This window comes from Ictidomys tridecemlineatus, chromosome 5, assembly GCF_052094955.1.
Source record: "Ictidomys tridecemlineatus isolate mIctTri1 chromosome 5, mIctTri1.hap1, whole genome shotgun sequence".
In the NCBI taxonomy this organism is placed as follows: domain Eukaryota; kingdom Metazoa; phylum Chordata; class Mammalia; order Rodentia; family Sciuridae; genus Ictidomys; species Ictidomys tridecemlineatus.
In genome coordinates this window covers 63,375,289-63,390,919 of record NC_135481.1, presented here as the reverse complement: position 1 = coordinate 63,390,919, position 15,631 = coordinate 63,375,289, and the positions used below count along the sequence as shown (strand labels likewise).

General features: G+C 51.1%; 1 protein-coding gene across 1 annotated transcript; it reads left to right on the top strand.

Annotated features, from left to right (window-relative positions):
* Positions 1-2,537: 2,537 nt before the first annotated feature.
* Positions 2,538-7,894, top strand: Zfp36l1 (ZFP36 like 1 zinc finger CCCH-type). The gene is made up of 2 exons (XM_013357520.4): positions 2,538-2,770; positions 5,082-7,894. Exons 1-2 carry the CDS (start codon positions 2,714-2,716, stop codon positions 6,039-6,041), a joined length of 1,017 nt encoding a protein of 338 aa, XP_013212974.1. The 5' UTR covers positions 2,538-2,713; the 3' UTR covers positions 6,042-7,894.
* Positions 7,895-15,631: the final 7,737 nt, after the last annotated feature.

The window sequence follows — 15,631 nt, the reverse complement described above, 5'->3', positions numbered from 1 at the left end:
GCAGCGAGCTGGACCGGCCGGCCGCCGCCCGCGGAGCCCGCGCCCGGGAGCGGGGGAGGGGAGCCCGCCGCGAGTTGGACAAGCCGAGAAAATTCGAGGAATCGTTTTTCTGTTTGATAAAAACGACTTTTTAGCCAGCCCGGGGCCCCGCGATGGTGTTCCTCGCCCAACCCACGGCCGCGGGAGGACAGCGGCGCCGCCCGGAGCACGCGGACAGTCCGCGCCCCATGGGGACCGGCCCTGGGCCGGGAAGGCGGCCCTGCCAGCCCCGGGTCCCCTTCCCCCTCGCTTCTCCACTCCCCTCCGGGTCCCCCCAGCTGAGCTTCGCGAATACTCCTGAGTTAGATCCCGGCCTTTGGGGGGTGGGGGGATAAGAACACACACACGAAATAACTTCACATCAGGACTCAGACGAACCTTGTGGTTTTAACGCGCACCCTGCTCTGTCCTGAAATCTGGAACTCATTACCTCATCACCAAGCAACTGCACTAAATGTCCCCCCCCCGCCACGCGCACACTTGTTGGAGCCGGGAGAGGAACGAGCAAACATCCCCTTAAGAAAGAAACCTATACACGCGAGTGATTTAAATTAAGGTGGATGGAAGTTATTTCCCTTTCTGGCGCTTGCCAGATTTCAAGAAAAGATGAAAAATGGGAGCTGGGGGGGGTAGTGTGGAGAAGCAACAGGCGGCTGGACAGCAACGGCAGAAAAAGGGGCAGCAGCGTGATTAAAAATGGGGGCCATCAATTCAAGTCAGAGGAGGCATAAATAAAAGCAGGACCCGTTGTGAATCACGAAAGTTCGTGGCTGCAACATAAGTTGTGTGTTTCGCAAAGTTGGAAAAACAACTGGTTCCTAAAACAGTTGTGATTTGGAAGGTTTCCCTGGGTTTGCCCAGTGGTTGACGAATAAATAAGAAATGCAGTAGTGGTTGTGTGCGTGTGTGCATGTGTGTGTGTGTATGTGTGTGTGCGTGTGTGTGTGTGTGTGTGTATTGGGGGGTGCAACTCGAGCGCTGTGCACCGCCCGTCCCGTCCTTTCCAAAGAAACGTGCCCATAATGGGGTGACCTAATTACATTGCAATGGAACTTCGCTCGCAGCCACTCGGCTCGCGGGGTTTCATAACCGACCCGGCGGCCTCCAGTGCTGGGAAGAAACGTGCGAGGGCCGAGGAGGCGGCCCTACCCGCGATTTCCGCTTAGGTCTTCACTCCAGGGCCAAGGCGCGGGGAGCGGGTGGGGGACACGTTAACAACTTTGTATTTGGGAGAACGAGGGGGGCGGCATTCGAACTTAATAAGAAATAAATATATATCGTTTTAAAAGAAGTAATAATTCATTGCGGGCCCTTCGGTTTCATAGCTGCTATGTCCCCTCCCCCCAAAACAACAGCATAGGGTGACAAGCCATATGTTCCGTTCTCGTGGTGGCGGGAGAGAAGTAACAATAAGTTAAAAAGTGTCGCCTCCCCCACTTCTTTACCGAAGTAACTTTTTTTTTTTTTCACTGTTCTAACGTCTGGGGTTTTGTGTGGGGAGGAGGAAAGTGGTTCGTTGCTCAGTGGATTTTTTTTTTTTCTTGAGGGGAGGAAGAGGTGCCCACGAAAGAGTCGGGGTTTTCTGTATTTAAAAAGTTTAAAGACTGGATCCCTGTAAGCAACGCCACGCCTAGGTCTGCTTAAATTACCAACCTTCCCGGGCGGTGGTCTTTTTCTCAACGCACCCCCCCCCCCACCACCACCTCTCGTCCACACCCGGAGAGCGCCGGCTGCCTGGCGGGAGCGAGTGTAGACGCGTGCGGCGAGCTAAATCGTGCCGTGCTCGCCCCCGCCAAGCTAGATCCTCCCAGGAGGGAAAAAAAAAAGTTTCTCTATTCCCCCCCCACTCCTCGGTCTGGAGGGAAAAAAACATCCCATAAAACCCTAGACTTGAACGTTCTGGCGGCACCCAATTTCCAATCCCCTGGCCCGGCGGAGCGAGAAGTCAGGGAAAGGTAAGTGGTGCCGGCCCTTGGAGAAGTTGAGTGGAGACTAGCTCAAGATGGAAACCGCAGCCCGGGCACTCAGGACAGGCTGCAGCTCCCGCTTACAAAAAGAGAAAGTCGAGCCCGCCTTCCTGCCCGACAAAAAACAACAACACAACAACAAGAACTCCGAAGGGGGTGGAATGAGTGATGTCACAGAGCCGCGCTCCGAGGCTGACAAAGGGGGGGCGAGCCCCTCCCCCTCTGCGCCGCGCGGCCCCAGGGAGGGGCGCCCAAAGCGCCGGGGAGCTGAGCCCGCCGACTCGAAACTTTTCCTCTTTAAGAAAAAAAAGTTGTGCGCGGCTCGGAGTGGGTTTTTTTTTTTTTCCGCCTTCTTTCCTCGTCTCCCCTCCCCCTTCTTCCTTTTGAAAGTTTCTTCCCTTCCCAGCTCCCCCGCCCCCCCCCCCGCTTGACCGCATGGCTGATTCAACCTCAGTGTCAATCAACTTTTTTTCCTCCTCTTCCTCATTTAAATAAGTTTAAAGCTCCTCCTCCCCCCAGCCCACCAAATCTGAAACTTTATAAATTGGGCTTTGCGCGCCGCAGCCCGGGAGAGTCAGAAAGGCGAGGGGCGCCGGGAGCAGGCGTGTGGGACTCCAGACCGGAGAGCCGGAGGCTGCGCCTTCCCTGCACCGGGACCTTCACGACACACCAGATCCTCGCGCCCCTGCCCCGTGCGAGCTCCCACGATGACCACCACCCTCGTGTCTGCCACCATCTTCGACTTGAGCGAAGTTTTATGCAAGGTAAAGTGGAGCGGAGATTTTGAGTCTTTTTCTTTTGCTTAAAAGAAGAACTCCTGAAAGTTCAGTTCTTGGGAAGCAGGGGGTAGAGGGTAATGAAGGGAGATGGCTCTTCTCTCCGCCCGCATTTCCCCACTTTGAAGGAATTTGACCGTGTCCTCTTCACTCTTTGAGTTTCAACAGTTCCCGGTGCGGTTACATGTGAATCTGGGGAGTTTTGGGAGGCGAAGTTTGCGAAGCGGGGGGGACTGGTTGGGATTGGGACAAGTTTTGGGCGACATAGTGTGCTGCTTGAGCTGAGGTTTGCTGGACTACTTGGTTCCTCTGTGCGCGCTCTGGGTCCCTGTACCGCCGGCAGGGGTTCGATACTGCTCAGCTCCATTGCCGGCCCTTGAGGGTGGGGTCCCTCGGGGAAGTGAGTCTCGAGATGATGTGGGAGATTTCTCTCTGCTTTGGGGAAGCTGGAGATCTGCAAGGAAGAAAAAGGCCAAGAGTTGATTCATAAAGATGTAGCAAAGCAAGTTTGCAGTAGGACTTGTGACTACCTCAGCTCAGCTGAGCTTCCTCCCGCAATAACAGATCACTGTGCAAACTTTGGGAATGAAAGTGGGTTGACCTGCTTACCTGTGTTGCCAGGCACCGCTCCTGGTGGGCCGGGGGATGCGTGACAAAATGCTGCTTGAGCTCTAAGAATACCCCTCCAATAAGGATTTCGGGGGGGGGGGGGCTTTTTAAGCCTGGTAGCTTGTCAGCTGAAAACAAGTTTTAAAGTTGGAATGCTCCAGGAGTGTGGCTGAAGTGTACATAACAAAAGCCTATGGATGTTGTTAAAATTTTTTTCCCAGCCCTCTACCCCGTATTTGAAAGGGTGAAGCTGTTAGGCTACTTTTAATTGGTGAAGTGTTTTGCCTTCTCTTAAACACGTTGGGTCATGTTGCTCTCTTTTCCCAGCTTGCTGCTTCTGTAGGCGCAGCTGCCAAGGCCCCAGGGCTGCAGGGTTGGGGTGCAGGGACGCTGATTTAGCTGAAGAACAACATCAGAACTTTGAATTTTCAGCTTCCTTACTTCCCTGCCTTCTCCAAAACACCACTAGCCAGGCCGGCTGCCTGAGCTCAGGGCTCTTCTTTTCCTTGCTCTCCAGTTCTTTGATCTATTTCTCTTTTTTCACCCCCTCCTCCCACAGGACTTTTTAAATGAACCTCATTGTTGAGAACCAGCTCTCCACTGGGTTCCTGTAATCCGCTCGGTGGGGTGGTTGTGGTTACAGATTCCCGATCCCCTGCTGCTGATCCTTAGGGACCAACTTTAGAATTTGCACAATGACACCCACATGGGTGGGGAACCATCCCTCAGGTTCCCCACTGGCACCCTTTCCAAATCTTAGGTACAGTTTGGGCAGGTGACCAAGGCCCAGTTGGAACAGAACCCTGCCTGTGGTGCCCCCTACTCCCCCCTGCCCCCCAGTCTTCTAGCTACCACAGGGTGGGTGGGTGGGTTTGGAACTTTCCCTTTCCTTTCCTTCCCACCTGCAGCTTTGCAGTTCTAGATTAAACACTGGCACTCCTACCCAAGACTCTCTTTTTTCAGCCTGGAGACCAAGTGCAAAGGCATCTTCCCAGTGAAGGGGGTGCAGAATGGTGGGAGATAAGGACTGTCCAGGGTACCCCTTCCAGGAGCTGAGAGTTCAGGCATCACATCTCTCTCTAACAACCTCAGACCAGGCCCTCCCCCCAGCAAGAAAAAGTACAGGCAATCTAAAAACCTGTTGCCAGAGGAAGGGAACACTCCTGAAGAAGGAAGCTGAGAATGGGCTGGGTTGTGGAGGACGGGACTATCAATTGAGCAGGGGCTGATTAAGAGAGGCTTGGCTCAGGTGTACTCTTCTCTCTGGGATTTGCCCTGTTATGTTGTGTGTGTTTGTGTGTGTGTGTGTGGGGGGGGATCTAGAGAGTTAGCCTTGTGAGATATTCTGGGTTGAGGAATCTATTTGGGAGGCAAAGAGTTGGATTTCATAGATAAAAATGATAGCATTGGTGATACAGGATATGAAGGTACACACATAAAATAATTGTCACCCAGGCCAGGATTTTGTGGTTTCTTATGCATGGGGCCAGAATAAACCTAGATGGTTGGTGTGTGGGAGAAAGGGAGGGAAGGGGGTTCAGAAGCAAAGGTGGGGGTGGTTCTTTAGAGCAACTGGACATTTCTGATCATGGAGGGGATAGTTCTTAGCTCCTCAGAAGGGTGCCCTTCTCTGGCCTTGTGAACGTCCTCCCTCACTAACCATCTTTTCTCTTCTCTCTCTTCCCTCCAGGGTAACAAGATGCTCAACTACAGTACTCCCAGTGCAGGTGGCTGCCTGCTGGACAGGAAGGCAGTGGGTACCCCTGCTGGTGGAGGCTTCCCTCGGAGGCACTCTGTCACCCTGCCCAGCTCCAAGTTCCACCAGAACCAGCTCCTCAGCAGCCTCAAGGGTGAGCCAGCTCCGGCTCTGAGCTCTCGGGACAGCCGCTTCCGAGATCGCTCTTTCTCCGAAGGGGGTGAGCGGCTGCTGCCCACCCAGAAGCAGCCCGGGAGTGGCCAGGTCAACTCCAGCCGCTACAAGACGGAGCTGTGCCGCCCCTTTGAGGAGAACGGTGCCTGTAAGTACGGGGACAAGTGCCAGTTCGCCCACGGCATCCACGAGCTCCGCAGCCTGACCCGCCATCCCAAGTACAAGACGGAGCTGTGCCGCACCTTCCATACCATCGGCTTTTGCCCCTATGGGCCCCGCTGCCACTTCATCCACAACGCTGAGGAGCGCCGCGCCCTGGCCGGGGCCCGAGACCTCTCCGCTGACCGTCCCCGCCTCCAGCATAGCTTTAGCTTTGCTGGGTTTCCCAGTGCCGCTGCCACCGCCGCTGCCACGGGGCTGCTGGACAGCCCCACGTCCATCACCCCACCCCCCATCCTGAGCGCCGATGACCTCCTGGGCTCACCTACCCTGCCCGATGGCACCAATAACCCCTTTGCCTTTTCCAGCCAGGAGCTGGCCAGCCTCTTTGCCCCTAGTATGGGGCTACCTGGGGGTGGCTCCCCCACCACCTTCCTCTTCCGGCCCATGTCTGAGTCCCCTCACATGTTTGACTCTCCCCCCAGCCCTCAGGATTCTCTCTCGGACCAGGAGGGCTACCTGAGCAGCTCCAGCAGCAGCCACAGTGGCTCAGACTCCCCCACCTTGGACAACTCAAGACGCCTGCCCATTTTCAGCAGACTTTCCATCTCAGATGACTAAACCAGGGTAGGGAGGGACCCCTCTGCCTCCACTCCCCTCTCCCCACACCCACACCCCAATACCCTCACCTCCCTACCCACCCCATTCCCCACAACCCCTACATTAACAAGGTTAAGCTCAACCCCTTCCCCCAGAACCTTGGAATGCTCCCCCCTCCCTCTTTTTACCCTCCTAACATAAGGACAAGTCAATTTGTCAGTAGCTTCCTCTGGCTTGAAACCCCTCCCTCAATTTTATCGCCCACTCACCACGCATAACAGACAAGTCCCATATTTGTCAGTAGATGCCTTTTTTTTTTCTCTCCGGCTTAAGCCTTAAGTGCCAAATCACAAAAGAAAAAGCAGTAACAGTTTACAGAAGCAACTTAGTGCCTTGTTATCTAACTTTGTCACTGTGACTACATTACCTCTTCAGCGCCAGGGGGCACCCGTGGGCCTCCCTGAGCCTCTGCCCATGGGAGGGGGAGGGGGGAGACCCAGAACCAGCAGCTCCCCCCACTGGCGACACAACTGCACCTTCCCTTCCTTCAGTCTCCCACACACTTCCTCCTCTTCCGGTAGAGAGTTGCCCCCTCCCTTAGGAGAATTGTTGCTGGACTTGGGTTTTTGGGGAAACTTGTCTCGACATTGAAAATCTTTTTTTTTTTTCATCCCAACCCGAACCCCTGTTGACTAATCTTGCCTGGGTTTGTGTAGGTCTGCAGGAAGGAAGGGCTGAAAAAGCGGATGAAGATTTTGATATAAGTGGGACTTTTTTAATCTTTTTTTTTCTTTTTTTTTTTTAAAGTGGGGAGGAAGGGGAAGCTAGATGGACTATGAGAGACTTGATTTTGGTGCTAAAGTTCCCCAGTTCATATGTGACATCTTTAAAAAAAAAATGACAACAAAAAAAAAAGAGAGAAAAGCTTAAAAAAAAACATGTAAGGGGTGAGCAGTTAATGGTATTCATTCCACATACAATATCTGTGTAAAACGATTTCCTGTAGAAGTAGCTTTAATGGTTTTTGCTCTAGAATACCGTAGGTTGACCCTTAGAGCACTCACGCCATGCTTTTTTCCCTGGGTTTTAAACTTCATATAACTTTCAGAAATTGGAGAGCAAAAATTTTGCTTGTCACTGCACATCAATATAAAAAAGCTTATTTAACTTATCAAAACGTATTTATTGCCAAACTATGCTTTTTTTTTTGTTAATTTTGTTCATATTTATCGGGATGACAAATCCATAGAATATATTCTTTTATGTTAAATTATGATCTTCATATTAATCTTAAAATTTTGTGACGTGTCTTTTTCCTTTTTTTCCACAGTTTTAATATATTATTCTTCAACAACATTTTTTTGTAACTTTACACTTTTTTTGGTTATTTTATTTTAAAAAAATGAAAAATTAATTTAAAAAAATGCAAAAAACTGTTGGATTATTTATTTTAGAAATTCCCCCCTTTGTGTTGGACTGCAAATTGAGTTTCTTTCTCTTTAGGCCTTTCACAGGTAGGACTGAGAATGTATGTAAAAGTTCTGTGACAGTATAGAAGGAAAACGACTTTATGTATAGCTTCTAAAAGGGAAAAAAAAAAAAAGAGAGAAACCCTTTGACTTCCACGTGCCCATCTCAAGACATTCCGCTCGCAGATTTGAGGTTCTGGATTCCAGGTTTGGAGTTTTCCAATGTTAGTGTAAACAGAACTGGCGCACACACACATTAAGATGAATGTAATTATTATTCCTCTTGCTGGTCACTACCGTCGCTTTCTATTTCTCTTTCTTTGTGTGAATTTATTTAAAAGAAAAAAAAACTTTTTGTAACGACTATTTGCAGTTTAAAATCAATAAACCCCGTTTTTCAAGAAATTGATCGTGAGGCTGGTCTTTCCTTGGTTTGCGGTTTGACTTTGCCAAGAGGGTTCGCCTGCTGTACTTTGCTTGGTAGGAGGGGCAGTGGTTAGCCTCTTCTGGCACTTGACAGCTGAACCTGTAGCTCCCTTTGGTGAGCTTTAGTGGGGATGGAGGGGGCTGCGGGTGGAGGTTGGTTGGTTGGTTGGTTTTTTCTTTGCAAAGGAATCTACTTCCTGCTATATTGCCACAGCTCAGGGCCATCCACAGCAGTTTCTGGTTAACCTGTGGTCTTCACTCCTTTGGGCAGTGGTTGGGTACCCAAAATGCTGGAAAGAGTCCATGACACACCAGCAAGTCTGGCTTGGAGCAAGTTATTCTGTTTAGATGCTTCAGGCTCATTTTCCCCACAGGAGTTAACCAAGTCTTAAGCTCTCAACAGCTCCCTGGGAGGGTGTGAGGAAGCATTGCAGGCCTGGTGAGGGGCTCAGTCACATACCTGGGTTGGTGTCTGATTTGGAGGGCTATTGAAGAGAGTTATTAGCATTGACCAACAATAGGAAGTTGCCTATAGCTCCCACCACCTTAACCCTAGTTACACCTGCCATGCTAGACAAAGCATGGTAGCATGGTGTGGTGAAGGGTTTCCCTTGGTTAGAAGCACCCCAGCCAGGACCGGATGACCACAAAAAAGTGATGTTTTACCTGTAAGGGGGAGTTGGACTTCTCTTTTGGGGAGACAGAGAAACTGCTGATTTGAGTTGCCTTTGGTTCCTTGCACGCAGGAGGTTTGGGAGGGCTAAGCCGAATTTCCCCCTTGATTCCACTAGGCCTTTCTCAAAGGCCTGTGGCCAACATGGTTCAGGCCAGCTGTCCCCAAGATTCTGCAGCTCTGCATCCTCTGGACTCTTACCTCTTTGGTCAGCAGGTATTACTGGGGAGCAGGAGTGAGAGGTAGGAACTAGGAACTACTTCCTGTTCCAGGATAGGGGCTGGTGGTGCAGGGAGAGGACAAGTAGCCCTTCCTGGGACCAGAGTGAACCCAGGCCTGTTGCACCCTAAGGAGGGAATGAGGGGTGTGTGTGTGTGTGTTTGGGGGGGGGGCGGGGTTGATCTGTCTCTGACTAAAAGTAAAAACATTTAATCTTAGTTCTTAGTTTACCTTGCGCCCATTTCCTGCAGGCACATGTTAGTGAGCGGCAGATATCTTTCTAATTCCCCCTCTTGTGACACTGGTTGGGTTTTAGGGGATGTCTAGGCCGGTTAATTAGATAACAAAGATTGAGGCACTGACTCCGAAGGCCCTGGAGGGGTGAGGCTGGCTGTAAAGGCAAGGGGAGGCTCCCCCATCCCCTGGGGAAGCTGGCTGTCTGCAGGCCTTAACCCTCACCCTTCCTAAGTGTCTTCATGAAGAACATACAGGATGGAATCAGGCTACCCAGGCCCAGAGCCTGATTCCTACTATCTAGATCTTAAAAGGGAAAGGAAATAGTAGAATCCTTTCAGGGCCATTATTTCCCCTCCACAGCAGCCGTGTGCTCTAGGCCCTAAATCCAGGGAGGTGTGGCCCAGAGCTGGCAGGAGACCTGTGACTGAGCTCCTCCCCAGCTGGGGAGGATAGGAACCATGCCCAGGGAGCTGAAGAGGAGGCCCACACTAAGGGGAATGTTGTGCAAGGGCCAGATCCTGCTTTGTTGGCCACTTTCCTGGGTCCAAAGCCTCCTTTCCACCCTCTGCCCAGGACCCTGGGGGATCTCTGGTTTTAGGGGCCTGCGTGAAGACTCCCCTGGGTGGACAAGGCCTCTGGCTGCTGGTTGTGTGACCCATGGTCTGGCTGTTGGCTGAAATCTTGAAGCAGCTTGGCCATTGGTCAGTGACTTACCCTTCCTGGCCTAGAGGCCTCGTTGGCAGGAGGAAGGTGGGTGCCTACTAGACCTCGGTGACCCTCTGGGGAAAGGATGGCCTCTGAGGGCCAAAGAGAATCTGGGGCTGACTTAAACTGGGCTTTGAAATCAACTGGATCATGACATCCTGGCAACTGAAGTGGAGGGAGGGTCACCCCAGGAGGAAGGATCCATGGCTTGAAAGAAGAGATGCTGGAGCCTGGGACCAGGGCTCAAGTCCTGGTTATACCAACTTGTGCTTTGAACAAGGAGCCAGACCTTGAACTTTTCTAGCTGTAGCTCCAGAGATCACTATGAGGCTCAAGTCATGACGTCAGTCATGACAGCTTTTCTTAAACGCTTGGTCGTCTTTGTGTGCGTTAACTCAAAAGTTCATAACGATCCCGCGGAGGAAAGTCCTAAAGCATCCCCGTTTACCAAAGGAGAAATTGGGGTACAGAGAAGCTCATTAACACAGTGAGAGAGTGTCAGGACTTGAACCCAAGCAGACTGACTTCATCATTGCATTTCCCCACTGTGCCATGTAGTGCCATCGCCTGGCACACTGAAGACACTGGGCACCGTCCCTGTCGCTCAGCAACTGCAAATTCACCAGGGCTGTTTCTCATCTCTGTTGGCTCTGGGTGGCAGTTCTGCAGGACTGGAGAAGCAGCCAGTGGATTGGGTCACTCTGCATCTACCCCTCATGTCCTCTGAGGCTCTGGATTGGTGTGTTTGGAGGAGGGTTCCCGGGAGGAGTGGGCAGGCCCTCCCCTTGGACTTTCCCCTTCTCTGCTTGCTGGGGGTGGCTTCTGTTAATGATCACCAGAGCAAAGGGTGCCCCAGGCACCTTGGAGAGTCAGTCCTGTGTCCTTTCTCCCCTGGGGTCCCCCACCCCTGCCCACGGCCAACCATTTGATTATGTCTGGCTGGACTGGCTGGAATGCTACCTGAGTTGGGTGGGTGAGGAGGTGGTGGGCCCCTGGCCGCCCCTTTGCCGCCTTGAGGATGAGCCTTGTAGGCCTGCAGGATCCAGAGTGGGAAAGCAGGACAAAATCTTGCTATTACTTGAGATCAGGCCAGCACTGGAGGCTGTGGAGAAACCTGGCCTGAGGGCCTACATTGCTTTTTGGGAGAGTTCCAAATGGTTATATCTGAGTTACTGTCACGGACAACTAGTCTGAAGCACTAGGGCAGGGGCTGCCCATGAGAGCCACCGATGGCCAGGGGAGGAGGATGCCGCCTACTCGTTTAGGCTATTTGCAGGTGTTTCGAAATGTTGGCAAAGCTGTAGTCTCAAGGTACAGGGCTGTGAGTGACGACTGTACCTGCCCCATCAGCTTGAGATACAAAGCAAATAAATATCAGAAATGGCCAAACCAGGGCAGGTTGTCTCTGACTCCCACACTGTATCTCAGTGGGGAGGAGTTTGTGACCACACAAGGATCCCATTTCTGCTGCCTAGTATTCCAGAGGTGAGAAGCTGCTTTTAGAGTCAGAGGGACCTGGGTTCAAGTCCTTGCTCAGCCTTACTGTCATTCTGTGATCTTAAGCTACAAACTTAGTGAGCAATTTAGAGCCCCATTTCCTCATTTGCAAAACAGGATGAGGCCGAGGATGGTGATGATAATTAAGCCTGGCTTAATGGTAAACAGTGGCACAGTCACACAATGGAGTACTATACAGCTCCATAAAAGAACAAATGATGGATGCACCTCAATGTGAATGAATTGCAAAACCAAAATTGAATGAGAGAAATTAATCACAAAAGAGCACATACTGTATGAGTGCACGTATATGAAATCCATGAGAAGGCAGAACTGGTCCAGGATGATAGAGTTCGGTGGTAGAGTATGTATATATAATTCATGGAGCCATGCACTGAAGATCTGGGCACTTTATTGTATTTAAAGCTCCACTTCAAAACCAAAAACCTATAGAGTGGGTGTGAGTGTTAAATAATAGGTACAAGAAAAAGAGAAAGAAATTCAGTGCCTGGCCCATTGTAGGAACTTAATAAATTGTGGCTATTTTTTATAACAGTAACAATGGAAGATTGTTGGTACCATTGTGGCCCCTTTTATGGAGGAAGGACTGGTCTCAGGGTGGGTGAATGCCTGGCCTGGGAACTAGCACCACTTTTACCCCATGAGCCAGCATTGTGGAGACTCACCACGCCGCCAGGCATGGCTCCCACCACTTTCCTCCACCCCTTTGTGAACAGGTGTTGCCTCTAGAGAGAAGTTAAATTCACAGTAATTCAGGCACCAAACAGTTGGCTAGTTAGTAAATGCAGTCATCTATATTGGAAAATAATTTTTCACTTTGCAGATTCAAAATGCATCTCCTGTAGCTAGTTTCAGTTCCTCGCACGCTTTGTAGGAGGTAAAGGGCCGCCCAGCTGGGGGCTAACTGGGCTCTGAGGGGTTGAGAGAAGAGAGCCTGGGGGCTGGGGCTGTAGCTCAGTGGCAGAGCGCTTGCCTGGCAGGTGTGAGGCACTGGGCTCCATCCTCAGCACCACATAAAAATAAAGATATTGTGTCCATCTACAACTAAAAAAAAAAACTTAAAAAAAACATAACGTGGGCTGCTGGATGGGCCAGCCGTCCTGGGGGTTGTCCATGTGAGCTGCTTGCTGCTCCTGATCTGTCCCTTCCTAAGATTGAAGGGGCTTTGAGGCCTCCAAGGGGCCTCTCTGCCTTAAATGGGCCTTGGGGATGGCCCTTCCAGCCCAGCCTATCTTCAGTCCCGGGGTGCACAGAAAGGATGGCATAGCACCCCTTTTGCCCTCTGCTAGGGCAGCTGTGCTCTGGGAAAACGTTCCGGACTCCTGAGACCCAGCTCAACGGTAGTGCAGCCACCCAAGACTTCTGGGGTGAGTTCCTGTGGGGCTCTGTGCAGCCACACACACTGGGGTGGCAGGACACACACACTGCCTGTCTCTGTGCTCTGGGAAGGGCCCAAGGCTGGGGGAGGGGGCAGGACAAGACACCAGGTGTTGGCTGTGAGGGTACCTCCTGGAATTGGGTTCTTGGGGCCCCTCGCTTGCCCTGGTTGCCCTCTAGCCTTCACAGACAGACCTGGATTTGTGACGCTGCTCAGCCACACACAGGCTGTCTGGCCTTAGAGGAGTTGCTTCACCTCTCTGAGACTTGTTTTTCTCCCCTGAGCATGGGGCACACAGAGGAGCACGCTCACCCTGCCCACACCGCAGGGCTGTGGGGAACAGCCGGGGAGGAGGTCACGTGAGATCACGGACCAGCAGTCCTCAGAGTGACACAGCCCTTCCTCCAGAGATATTTTAGTGCCATAACCTGGCACTCTGCTGCCTTAGCTCATCCTCTGCTTTTCCTGCCTCAGATTCACACGTGGTGTTTATGTTGTCGATGATTCTTCAAAATTTACAGAGTGAAAAAATAAAAATAACATGAGCCAGCATTGTGGAGACTCACCATGCCAGCCAGGCACTGCTGGGCTCAGCGTTTTGTCACATGGTCACACTCGATAACACCTGTGAGTGGGTGTTATCATCAACTCCGCCTTAAGATGAAAAAAGTCATCTTAAGGTTAGGAGTCCCCATCACACAGCTGTATTCGGCCTAGCTGGGACTCAGGTCCGTCTGATCCCCACACCCAAGTTCTCAGCCCCCAATTGGGATGGGAGACTAATATCAAATGACATCACTCTGCTGGGCACCCCAGGTCTTGGAGGAGACTGCCTCCTCTCAGCTGTCCTTCCCTGAGAGCTCTCCCTGCACCCCAGGGGTAGTGAGTGGAGGTTGGGTTTGGTGTCTTTTGCAGACGGGGAAACAGGTACAGTGTGGGGACAGTGGCCGCCCTGGAACCCAAATCTGTGTTTCGGCGGAGAGGCTCTGTGGCTAGTGGTGGAGGGAATCATATTTTCTCCCCCAGAGGGGTGTGGTTTTGCCTGATGAGTGACTGGAACCCCAAGTTAATGCAGGGGCTAATGGCGGATCTCCTTCCTCTCGAATCAGCCACCAGCCTGAAGCTGCCCACTGGGGTTAGTTCTCTCTTCAATTATATTGGTGTATCTCCTTTTTCTTCTTCTTCCTCTCCTTTTCCCCAGTCCCCTCCTCCTCCTCCTCCTCCTTTTTTTTTTTTTTTAAATATTGGGATTGAACCCAGGGGCACTTCACCACTAAGCTACCTCCCTATTCTTTATCATGAAACAGGGTCTTGCTAAGTTGCTGAGGTTGGCCTTGAATTTTCCATCCTCCTGCCTCAGCCTTCCAGGTTGCTGGGATTCCAGGTGGGTGCCCTAGCACCGGCTCGGTGTTATCTTCTTCTGAGAGATATGTCCATCCTGATTAAATTGCTTTCCAGCAGTCCCGCTCCACCCAAGGACTTATTTTATTCCTGTTAACGCAGGGATCAGAAATATCAGATTCTCAGATCTGTGGCTAGCAGCAGAAGCCAGGCAGATAAGAGTAGGAGGGAGGAGCCACCATATTTGGCTAAGGGAAGGAGGACTGGGTTGTGGGCACTTCAGAGAGTGGCAAAGAGAGTCCTGTGTCCTCAGACCCCTTTCTGCTCTCGTTACTGACCATTTACTGCCCATCCCAGAGCACACAGAGGCACTGGGCAACTGGACAACTGGTGCAGTCAGACTTGTGGGCTCTGATAAAAGCTGAAATATCTTTTGTTTCTCTTGATCTCTTCTTGTCTCTCTGGGCACCTTGAAAGTTTTGGTTGGATTTGGAGCAGAGAGGCCCCTTTTAAAAAAAAATTATTCTTTTTAGTTATACATGACTGTAGAATGCATTTGGACAGATTATAGACACATGGAGTATAACTTCCCATTCTTGTGGGTGTACCTGATGTGGAGCGATCCTGGTGGTGTATTCATATCTATGAACATAGGAAAGTTATGTCTGATTCATTCTACTGTCCTTCCTATTCCCCTCCTCACTCCCTTCCCCCATTCTCCCCTGTCCAACCTGGTGAACTTCCACTCCTCCCTCCCTACAACCTATTTTTGAGTCAGCATCAGCATATCAGAGGGAACATTCGGCCTTTGGTTTTTTGGGATGGGCTATTTCCCTTAACATGATAAGTCTCCAGTTCCATCCCTTTACTGGAAAATGCCATAATTCCATTCTTCTTTAAGGCTGAGTAATGTTCCATTGTGTATATGTACCACATTTTCTTTGTCCATTCATCTGTTGAAAGGCACCGAGGTTGTTTCCATAGCCTGGCTATTGTGAATGGAGCTGCTATAAACATCGATGTGGCCACATCACTTAGAGTATGTTGTTTGTAAGTCCTTTGGGGATAGGCCAAGGAGTGGGATAACTGGGTCAAATGGTGGTTTCATTCCAAATTTCCTGAGGACTCCCCATACTGCTTTCCAGAGTGGTTGCACAATTTTTAGTCCTAACAGCAATGGATGAGTGGACCTCCCCCGCCACCCCCCCCCACATCTCAAAGAGGCCTCTGCTTGCACAGAAAACCACATCTGTGATTTAAGCAATTACACATCGAGCCATGGGGGAATTCCTTCAGCACATGGTCAGATGCTCCAGGAAGATTTCTGGAGTTCAGGTCTGTGTGAAGAGGGGGTGGGGGAACTGTACTTTCTTTTCAGAAATGTGTGCCCACTGTCACTGGAGAATTGGAAGCCCATCCCAATGTGAAGGCAAACCTGGGGGTTAGACATTGGGGTGACCACCAAGCCACGCACACAGCCTGATTTGGGGGCTGAAAGGGACCCCTTCCACCCTAGCCATCACTTGCTGACGGACCTGGGAGATCACTCCCCATTTCCGTGTGTCCATTTCCTTGCCTGGGAAATACTGAGGTCAGGTTAGAGGGGTTCTTTTCTGATCCCACCAGTGTCTTCCAAAGCAAAAAT